General features: G+C 40.2%; 1 protein-coding gene across 3 annotated transcripts in view; it reads right to left on the bottom strand.

The window, feature by feature from the left end:
• Positions 1–11642, bottom strand: part of LOC139766254 (uncharacterized) — a 28298-nt gene that overhangs the window by 3581 nt on the left and 13075 nt on the right. For all 3 annotated transcript variants that reach the window (XM_071694644.1, XM_071694643.1, XM_071694645.1), the window contains exons 3-4: positions 10242–10433; positions 6188–6835 (exon numbers count right to left, since the gene is read on the bottom strand). In XM_071694644.1, the coding sequence (XP_071550745.1) occupies positions 6188–6835; positions 10242–10433 (840 nt within the window). The remainder of the gene's footprint in view (positions 1–6187; positions 6836–10241; positions 10434–11642) is intronic.

Raw genomic sequence — 11642 nt, 5'->3', positions numbered from 1 at the left:
ATTACATGAATAGCTATGTCAGCTGCTAAGAAACTGGATGTCCTGTTTACATGTTGAAACTTCATTTCTTCTGAATAGTTGCTCTGTCTGGGTTGGTTCTATCCCTGTATCCTTACTTGACAGAGATGAGTTGAAGGCAGTCCAACTAAAAAAAAACTCTCCCTGGCTAACATAAAAACTTGACCTTCTTTTGTAGTAGCATCTAGGTTGGTTCTATCTCTGTATCCTTACTTGACAGAGATGAGTCGAAAGCAGTCCAACTAAAAAAACTCTCCCTGGCTAACATAAAAACCTGAACCTCTTACCCTACCACACAAAGTTGGTTCAATCTCCATCTTCTCTAAGTATAACTAAAACTATTTATGTCAGACATACAATTAGAACACCATTGCAGAACTAAGTCTGACACAACATATATAAATATATTAAATCTGAATGATGGATTGTAAAAAGTAGATAATATTCTAATGTCCCATGCAATGAATACCCCTTAGTTAAAAACAGCATCAGCATCTTGTAACCCTGGGTAGAAGAAAGCTATTCAAGTGTTTCAACTGGCCTGCCTTCAACTGAACACAAATGAAAGATATTTCATAATATCACATCACCTGACTCTTCCTTAACCTGTCATTCTCCAATCATCTGACTATTGGATCATGTCCTTTCTCTGGTTTACACACAGAGTAAATTTGTCTCATTATCCCTAACGAGGTGACAAACTAAACATGAAAGCTTGGAGTAGCTTGCTTCATATTTCCTGAGAGATGTAGGAATATATGAAACATGACAGAGGTGATAGAGATGCCTTATGGAAGATCTTAATAATGAATAAATGGTGTGGGAGGAAATATGCTAAATGCAGTGAACAATGTAAGGCATGTGTATATGTAAGAAGAGAGGAGAGTGTGAGTAGTCCCTAAAAAAGGTTGGTCTATGACAGGGGTGTGTAATGTTACTACGGTTGTTAAATTTGTTTATGGATGAGGAAGTGACAAAGGTACCTGTAGGAGTTTTGGAGAAAGAGGAGAGTATGCAGTATTTAGGAAATGTGGGGGCCTGGGAAGTGAGACAGTTGCTGATTACTGATAACACAGCACTAGTAGCAGATTTAGTGAGAAACTGCAGACATTGGTGACTGAGTAGAAGAGTGTGTGAAAGGAGGCAGTTGAAAGTAAATGTGATTAAAAGTAAGGTTATTAGTTAGCAGGGTAGAGGGAAAGGCTACTTGGGGTGCAAGTTGGAAAGAGAAAATTTGGAGGAAGTGAAGTACTTTAGATACATGGGAGGAGACACAGCAGCAAATGGAACCATGAAAGCAGAAGCAAGTTAAAAGGAGGGTGAGGGGGGTCAAAGTTCTAAGAGTACTGAAAAATGTGTGAAAAGAGAAATCGTTATCTGAGAGGGCGAAAATGGGTATGTTTGAAGGTATAACAGTCCCAACAATGTTCTAAGAATGCGAGGGCTATAGATCAGAATGCACAGATGAGCATGGATGTGTTACATATGTAATGTTTGAAAACAATATATCATATATGGTGGTTTGATAAAATAATAACAGAGTAAGAGAGAGGTGTGATAATAAAAATTGTGGTTGAGCCAGCTGAAGGTGTAGTGCAGTATGGACATATAAACACAGAAAATAAATGAGGAAAGGTTCACAAAGAAGTTATATGCATCAGAATTGGAGGAAACAAGAAGGGGGAGACCAAATTGGAGGTGGAACGATGCATGGTAAAAATATTTTGAGTGATTGGGGCCTGAACATGCAGGAGGGACTTCACTGGAATGGATCTGGAGTGCTTCATCTTCAGGAGTAAGGGCTGGAATGATAAGATAATTGTGGATCTTTAATATGCTCCAGAGTTGGTTGCTATGGGTCTTGTAGTACATTGTGTCAGTGAATAAGTTAGTTTTGGTGTTATTTAGTTTGGATTTGCACTTTGATGTCTTTTGATAGAGTGGTTTTGTCTGAGATGGTTTCTTTGCTCTGTAACATCTCATGGGAAAAACTTTAGTTTGTGTTTCTTAATATGCCCTTGTGATGTATGCTTTTTGCTGGCTTGGTTGGAGGTGTTAAAGTGAGAGAGCACATTATCCAGGGATGGGAAATCACCAATAAAGTTTTGTTTGCCCTTGTGATGTATGCTTTTTGCTGGCTTGGTTGGAGGTGTTAAAGTGAGAGAGTGCATTATCCTGGGATGGAAAATCACCAATAAAGAAGTTTCGTTTCAAAGGTAGGCAAGTTAAAAGCCTTTATGCCTTCCCTGTAAATTAGCTTTCCTAATTCTGGTACCATCATTGTTGCCCTCTGGACCTGTATTTGCATTTGTTTCTTTAGGTGCAGTGATCAAACTTGAAAAGCACATTCTGGTCTTGACTATACCTGTAGAATATGAAGTGCTTGCTTAATATTTCCTTATCCATAAACTTGAAAGCTATTCTGTCATTTGCCAGCAAACAGTTTGTCTCATTATAATTCTTCTAGTATGGGACTCTGGTGACAAGTTAGGGTCATTGTCAATTCCTCACACTCAGAATCCTGATGCTTATTTCCAGCTCTATAAAGATCACACAGAGGTTTTCTTTCACTGTGTACCATCTTCATTTACTTGAGTTGAATTTCATCCACCATGTACCACATCAACTTTGAAGTCTGCTTCAGTCCCCATGTAAGCTGATGCAATCTCCCTTGCTTTTCACTTCCTTCATGACTTTTGCATCATTTGCAAACATATTCAGGTAAAAGTCAGATCTTCAGGCAACTCATTGACATGGATCAAGAGGAGTAAAGGTCCCAAAACAGAACCCTGTGGCACTTTGCTGGCAACATCCATCCATCTGGAGAAGGCTTCTCCGGCACTAGGTAATCTGTCCATCAGAGGAGCCTCCCCCTTATTCCTGCCTGGTATTCCAGTTTATTAATTAGCCATGAATCCAATACTGAGTCAAATGCTTTCTGGCAGCCAAGAATAAACAATCTACCCAGCCTTTCCTTTCCTAAGACAGGGCTCATTGTCACATAAAAATTAAAAGGTATATTACACGTGATCTCCTTTCCCTAAAGTTACATTGCCTCACTTGGCTAATTTCTCCTTTGAAAAAAGTCATCCATTTGCTCTCTAGTTACTTTTTCCACTACTTTAGAGACCACACTCATCAAGAAGACTGATCTGAAATTCAGAGCCTTTTCCTGGTCTTTCTTATAGAGGGGCATGACAGTTACTCTTTTCCACTCCTTAGGCACTTAGCCTTTCTCCAGCAACATCTTAGAATAGTATTTCAAGTCATCTAATATATCTGCAGACATCTTCACACATCTTCAACGCATTTGGTAAAATTTCATCATGAACCAAGCCTTGTATGGGTCAAGACCTTTAGCATTCTGTTGATGTCTTTTCTAGATATCTCAATATTTTCTAAAGCCCCTTTCGCATCCCATCTCATTAGTGATGGGGTTACAGTGTCTTCCACCATCAAAACACTTTTGAACCTGTTATTCAGCTCCTAACATATTTCTCAGTCTTTGTTTCCTATGCTACTGGCATTTAATTAGTCACTCGGGTTCTGTGGAGTAGTAGAATTTGTTTGTGAAGTGACTGAATATTTTGTGATTTGTTTGTTGGGTGTTTATTCTCTGGGTGAGGGGGTATTTATGAGAGGGTATTGGGAGTTTTTGTCTTTGTGGTTATATGTGTCCAATGCTGTAAGTACTCTTTTATGGATGACACTGAAGTGCAGTGGTGGTATTATCAATAAATGCAACTGGAGCATCTAATGGAGTTCTCCCTTTTAGTGATGGGTGTTTGGCACTGTGGGCAGAGGTACACTGGTGGTACAGTGTTATGGTTAATGTCAGCAGCTTGCATTAGTAATTAGGAGATGATTACCAGCCAATCATCTCCCAGTAGTAAAAAATGTGAATATGTAAAATGTTTTGGTTTGACCCACAGTCCAGCACAGTGACCAAGGGAAGCTAGTTGTGCTTTGCACTTGGGCAAGGATACATGTCTCCTTTCAGGCAGAAAGATCAATCTTGGGTGCAGTCCCTTGGTGGCTGGAAGACATACACAGGGTGGTTGTAGACACACAAACACACACACATAGCTGTTACTGGTTTTTGCCTCTAAATGGTCACATCATGAGGAAGAAGTCGCCAAGGCTGTATCATCCTAAGCGAACAGAAAGTGTACAGTCTCGTGAAGAATCCTGTCACTCCAAAGGAATCAAACATTTCACTGTTCCTGCATGGTGTGCAGCACTGAAGCTGTAGGTATTCCATAAGAAGAGTCCTGGGTACATATGACAACAGAATACACAAAGCCATCAGCAGACTCGACCAGCAAGTGGTAACAGCATGAGCAAGATATTACCCTGAATGAGGCTGTATCATTATAAGCTGACGGAAAAAAGTAAAGCGATGATGAAGACTTTTAATTGCCAAGGGAGTCCACCTTACCCTACAACCATATCATCTGCAGCCTTAAAACTGAAGATGCCCCTTAAAAGGGTCTTAAGTTACAAAACTAATAATTACATACACATAAACAAATTTCCTTCACCTCATTCCTATATTTCAAATAATCAACCTAATATCCTCACGTGTGGATCAGGTGTTTGCTTTGAAGAATATACATGAGAAATACTTAAAAAACAAATGGATTTATATGTAGAATTTATGGATCTGGAGAAGGCATATGAGGAGTTGATAGAGATGCTCTGTGGAAGATATTAAGAGTATATGGTGTGGGAGGCAAGTTGCTAGCAGTGAAAAGTTTTTATCAAGGATGTAAGGCATGTGTATGATTGGTTTTAGGTGAATGTCAGTTTGCGGCAGGGATGCATGATGTCTCCATGGTTGTTTAATTTGTTTATGGATGGGGTTGTTAGGGAGGTGAATGCAAGAGTTTTGGAGAGAGAGGCAAGTATGCAGTCTGTTGTGGAGGAGAGAGCTTGGGAAGTGAGTCAGTTGTTGTTCGCTGATATAATACGGCACTGGCGGCTGATTCGGGTGAGAAACTGCAGAAGCTGGTGACTGAGTTTGGTAAAGTGGGTGAAAGAAGAAAGCTGGGAGTAAATGTGAATAAGAGCAAGGTTATTAGGTACAGTAGGGTTGAGGGTCAAGTCAATTGGGAGGTAAGTTTGAAAGGAGAAAAACTGGAGATAGTGAAGTGTTTTAGATACCTGGGAGTGGATTTGCCAGTGGATGGAACCATGGAAGCAGAAGTGAGTCACAGGGTGGGGGAGGAGGCGAAAGTTCTGGAAGCATTGAAAAATGTGTGGAAGGCGAGGACAATATCTCAGAAAGCAAAAATGGGTATGTTTGAAGGAATAGTGGTGCTAACAATGTTTCATGGTTGCGGAGGAGGGCGGATGTGTTGGAAATGAGATGTTTGAGGACAATATGTGGTGTGAGGTGGTTTGATAGAGTAAGTAATGAAAGGGTGAGAGAGATATATGGTAATAAAAAGAGTGTGGTTAAGAGAGCAGAGGAGGGTGTATTGAAATGGTTTGGTCACATGGAGAGAATGAGTGAGGAGAGATTGACAAAGAGGATATATGTGTCAGAGGTGGAGGGAACGAGGAGAAGTGGGAGACCAAATTGGAGGTGGAAAGATGGCGTGAAAAAGATTTTGGGTGATTGGGGCCTGAACATGCAAGAGGGTAAAAGGCATGCAAGGAACTAAGTGATTGGAACGATGTGGTATACCAGGGTCAATGTGCTGTCAATGGAATGCACCAGGGCATGTGAAGTGTCTGGGGTAAACCAAGGGAAACTTTTGTTGGGCCTGGATGTGGAGGGGAAGCTGTGGTTTTGGCGCACTATATTTGACAGCTAGAGACTGAGTGTGAACGAATGTGGCCTTTGTTGTCTTTTCCTGGCGCTACCTTGCATGCATGCAGGGGGAAGGGATTGTCAGTTCATGTGTGGCGGGGTGGTGACGGAAATGAATGGATGCAGCAAGTATGAATTATGGACATGTGTATATATGTATATGTCTGCGTATATATAGGTATGTATATGTGCGTGTGTGGACGTGTATGTGTATACATGTGTATGTGGGCGGGTTGGGCCATTTCTTTCGTTTGTACCCTTGTGCTACCTCACTGACGCAGACAGCGACAAAGTATAATAATAAGATTAAATCCTCATTTCTCATATTATAATGGTTACAAGGTAAACACCTACCTGTGTTAATTCATTTTCTTCCTCTTCACATGGTGGGTCATCTGAAACCTCATCAAGTTCTGTTATGTTCCTCTCTTTCTCCAGGCATCTTAAACTTTTATTTGAATCTAAACTTGTTACATCTTCCCAACCTTCAAATGAGTAGACACTACTATCAGTCTCTTGAGAGCTACAATGAACTTCAAGAAAATGTTCTGGGATGTCACGAAAGGAAACAGACTGGGGCATAGGGTAAGCGTTGTTGTCAACATTAAGATAAGTATCTTCATAATCTGGATCTTCCTCAACTGCATCAAGTTTCAATTCAGTAGAAATATCATCACTTTCAGAGTTGGAACTTATAGATGCAACTTGAGAGACAACCATGTCATTATTAGATTTTCCTTCTGTTCTATTTGCCATTGTCTGCAATGCACTGATCATATCTATATTCCCTGAACATTCTCTGTTGTTGGAAAGTGGAGACATCAGCTGTTTCCAATTTTGAAGACACTGCAATAAACTGCTCTGTTCACTTGAGTTATCTGGTTTACTTGGGCTCTCACGGGTTTGGTTGCAATGAGTGTCATAAGTTGACTCTAATCCCTTAACACCTAACCACTGAGCAGCTTTTAAAAGATCTGGCAGATTCCTTCTGGCTATGGTGACCTGGAAAAAAAAAATATGAAATCATTCCTAAGGATGGTGGAAAAAAAATTGTAGCTCGCCTTCATCCATTCCTGGTGCCACTCCACCCTATGAGAAACAGCATCATCAACCTCTGCATCAGGGAGGTAACACCAGCAAAACAATGAAAGAAAGTCCACATCTGCTCATACCTATTCTCTAGCTGTTATGTGTAATGCAACAAAACCACAGCTCCTTATCCACATCCAGACCCAACAGACCTTTCCATGGTTTAACCCGGATGTTTCACATGCCCTAGTTCAGTCCACAATGGCACCTCAACCTCAGTATACCACATTGTGTTCCAATTCACTCTATCCCATGCAAGCCTTTCATCCTCCTGCTTCTCCTTGTTTCCTCCACCTCTAACACATACATCTACTTTTCAACCTTTCCTCACTCATTCTCTCCATATGTCCACACCATTTCAACACACCCTATTCTGCTTTCTCAACCACACTCTTTTTATTACCACACATTTCTCTTACCTTTTCATTACTTACTAGATCAAATCATGTCCTCATACATTTAATTTCTAACACATCCATCCTCCTTCGCACAATCCTATCTAAAGCCAATGCCTCACAACTATAAAACATTTTTGAAACTACTATTCCTTCAAACATACCCATTTTTGCTCTGCGATATAACACTCTTTTCACACATTCTTCATTGCTCCCAGAGCCTTATCCCCCTCCCCCACTCTATGACACTTCTGCTTCCCTGGTTCCATTCACTGCCAAGTCCACTCCCAGATATCTAAAATACTTCACTTCTGCCAATTTTTCTCCATTCAAACTTACATCCCATCTAACTTGTCTCTCAATCCTGCTACACCTAATAACCTTGCTTTTATTCACATTTACACTCAGCTTTCTCCTTTCATACATTCTTTCACACAAAGTCACCAACTTCTGCAGTTTCTTTTTCTAAACAGCCACCACTGCTGTATAACTGGTGAACAACAACTGACTCACTCTCAACAAGCTTTTCATATCCTACATAAGGCCAAAACTGGAAAGTTTGGTCACAGCACCTCAAGAAACACACTGGGTTATTGGAGAAGGTACAGATGGCAACAAAGAAGGTACCAGAATTAAGAGAGCTAAGTTACATTGAATGGACAAAGACACACATCAGAAGAGATAAGTGAGGGGTGACCTGATCATATCTTAAGTTTTCATTGCATGATCGCTGTTGTTAAGAGACAGAGTAATCAGAGGACATGACATGAAATTAAGCAAAAAACTTATTAAAAAAGATGTAAAGAAGTACTTTTACAGAATAAGAGTGGAGAACGAATGGAACAGAAAGGGAAATACTAAGAATATGGTTAATGCAGAGACAACACATACATTCAAAAAGTTGTATGACAGAAGGGAATGTTCATGAAATGGGGTCCAATGAGTGACTCCCCATACTATAGAAATAGGTCATAAGTAGTTATGGATATGCTTCATGAAAGATACTAAAAATACATGGTGAGAATGGAAAGTTACTATTAACAGTGATGACCATTTATAAAGAAATAAGGTGTGTGTGGATACAGGAAGAGAAAAGGGTAAGCAATGCCAGGTGAAAGTGGGTCTGCATCAAGGTTGTATGATGTCACCATGACTATTCATTCTTCATGGATGGGGTGACTGAAGTAATCCTGTCATATACATGCAAGATTTTGGAGAGGAGAAAGTCTGCAATCTGATGGGTGTTTGGGGGCAAGTCTGCAATCTGTTGGGGGTTTGGGGGCTGGGAAGTTGAGTTAGATGACATTTATAAATCAAATGGTTCTGGAGGCACACTCAATTGAGAAACTGCAAATTATGGTGTCTCAGTTTGGGAGTGTGTGTGAAAAGAGAAAGTTAAGAGTTCAAGAATAAAAATAAGGTAATGAAGTTTAGCAAGAGGGAGAGAAAGAGTTCAGTGGGTGTGGGTCTAAATGGAAAGAATGTGGAGTAAGTTGATTGTTTACATAACAGGTAGGGGACATGGTAGCAGATGTAACCATGAAAGGTGACATGAACTACTGGGTGGGTTAGGACACAAAGGTACTAGGCGCTATGAAGTGTGTTGAAAAAGAGGTCATAGATGGGTATGTTTGGTGGTACAGCAGTCTCAATGATGCTATAAGGAAGTGAGTTGTGGACCCTACATATAAAAGTAAGAGGTTGGATTTGGTGGATATTAAATGCTTGAGGACAATGAGCGGTGTGAGGAGGATTAATACTTACTTCCATTGTGGACCCTAAATATAAAAGTAAGGAAGAAGGTGGGTGCACAGGAATAAAATGCCAGAAGATAATATGTGGTATGAGCAGGGTTAACACTTACCAACTTACTTCCAGCCCCAAGCATCCCTTCTCTCTATATAAGACTCCTACAGCACTTAGAAAGCCTGAGGAGGCTTAACCGATTAAGAAATAACTTCATAAGAGTTGTGTGACAAATGGAGAGAATTAGTGAAAAAGATACTGAAAATGTGTCAAAAATGAGGGAAACAAAGTGGTAGGGAAGGCTGAGAAGATGATAGAAGGATGGAATGAACGATATTGTGAATCATCAGAGCCTAAACATGCTGGAGGGTGTGAGGTGTGTCAGAACAGCATAAAGGAGTGCTGTGGTACTCAAGGAGTGACATGCTGATTAAGGGCTGAAACAAAGCATTTGAAGTGATTAGGGGGAACCACTGACATGCCTGTGGGGATTGGCTGTGGATGGAAAGCTCTAGTTTCATTGAATTATGCACGACGAGTAGAAAGTGGATGTGAGCAAATGAGTGCTATTTCTTCATCTGCTTCAGGCACTACCTCACTAATGCAAAAAAGTGACAAAACATGAAAAAACTTCTGATATTGGAAAATCTTATCAGATCATCAACAGATATGAACAAAAAAGTCTATAAAATTTCACTCATCATGGTCAAGTGATGTTTAAGCACTTTTGCTTTAATGCTTTGATGGAAAAGATTAAACTAACCCAATACCTGCTTTCACTACAATGTGGAGATAAAAATCATAACCTTGTCGTGATATGAAAAAATGTGACTGCTGAAAAAATTTATCAGTCAATATTAAGTAATACATATAAATGAAACAATTAATAAATTATAAAAGTTACACACTGGTCTTTGAATACAAAATTGGTGGTAAATAATTGACTAATGACACTACAAAAACAATTTTTACTCCATGAAAACTGAAATCCCAAGAGCTTTCACATTTCTTCAACTTCAAAAGCCCTATAAGTCAGTTTCCTTGGATACTTAGTTTGACCAATCATTTTTCCAAATCTTCATCCTCCAAAAAAATAACTGCCATGGAACTTCTTGAATAAAACTTCCATCAGACAAGCAAGTATTCATGCAAATGAAAAATAAACACTGGGTTCTTACTTGACCATCATACATAAACATCAGTAGTTGCTCGAGGGTAGACTGTTCAATGCCATGCAATAGGAGGACTGGAGAACGACAGCTGACAACTCCTAAAGCTCGGGCAAAAAAGGTACTACATGATGACAATATCAAACGGTGGGCCGGGTAGAACTGGTCACCGCACGACAGAGTAACATCAGTGAACACTTGCTGTAAAAAGGGAAAAATTATCCTCAAACTCTAAAATTTGCATTTCTTTAATTTTCTGTCTCCCTGAAATGACATATAGATCAATAACAAAACATGAAAATCATCAAAGACCAAGAGTCGCTAATATGAAGACATTTTGGTCTCAGCATTTGGCATGACTAAATCAAAATGAAATCTATGAAGCTTTCATTGCAATACACAATAAGGTCATCAGATAGTGGAGAAATGGTATGAAAATCAGTAAAAGTAAAACGGAAGTGATGAATAAAAATAGAATCAGTGAAGAGTGGAAATCCTTCCCTCCCAATTCTAATTTTCCAAAAAAAGGAACGGAGAGAGGGGGCCAAGTGAGGATATTCCCTCAAAGGCTCAGTCCTCTATTCTTAACGCTACCCTACGGACGTGGAAAATGTACGAAGAAACTGCAGAAGCTGGTGACTGAGTTTGGTAAAGTGTGTGGAAGAAGAAAGTTGAGAGTAAATGTGAATAAGAGCAAGGTTATTAGGTACAGTAGGGGTGAGGGTCAAGTCAATTGGGAGGTGAGTTTGAATGGAGAAAAACTGGAGGAAGTGAAGTGTTTTAGATATCTGGGAGTGGATCTGTCAGCGGATGGAACCATGGAAGCGGAAGTGGATCATAGGGTGGGGGAGGGGGCGAAAATTTTGGGAGCCTTGAAAAATGTGTGGAAGTCGAGAACATTATCTCGGAAAGCAAAAATGGGTATGTTTGAGGGAATAGTGGTTCCAACAATGTTGTATGGTTGCGAGGCGTGGGCTATGGATAGAGATGTGCGCAGGAGGATGGATGTGCTGGAAATGAGATGTTTGAGGACAATGTGTGGTGTGAGGTGGTTTGATCGAGTAAGTAACGTAAGGGTGAGAGAGATGTGTGGAAATAAAAAGAGCGTGGTTGAGAGAGCAGAAGAGGGTGTTTTGAAATGGTTTGGGCACATGGAGAGAATGAGTGAGGAGAGATTGACCAAGAGGATATATGTGTCGGAGGTGGAGGGAACGAGGAGAAGAGGGAGACCAAATTGGAGGTGGAAAGATGGAGTGAAAAAGATTTTGTGTGATCGGGGCCTGAACATGCAGGAGGGTGAAAGGAGGGCAAGAAATAGAGTGAATTGGAGTCATGTGGTATACAGGGGTTGACGTGCTGTCAGTGGATTGAAGCAAGGCATGTGAAGCGTCTGGGGTAAACCATGGAAAG

The sequence above is a fragment of the Panulirus ornatus genome, chromosome 57 (genome assembly GCF_036320965.1).
Source record: "Panulirus ornatus isolate Po-2019 chromosome 57, ASM3632096v1, whole genome shotgun sequence".
Lineage (NCBI taxonomy): Eukaryota > Metazoa > Arthropoda > Malacostraca > Decapoda > Palinuridae > Panulirus > Panulirus ornatus.
The sequence above is the reverse complement of the archived record's forward strand: the minus strand, read 5'-3'. Positions and strand labels throughout refer to the sequence as shown.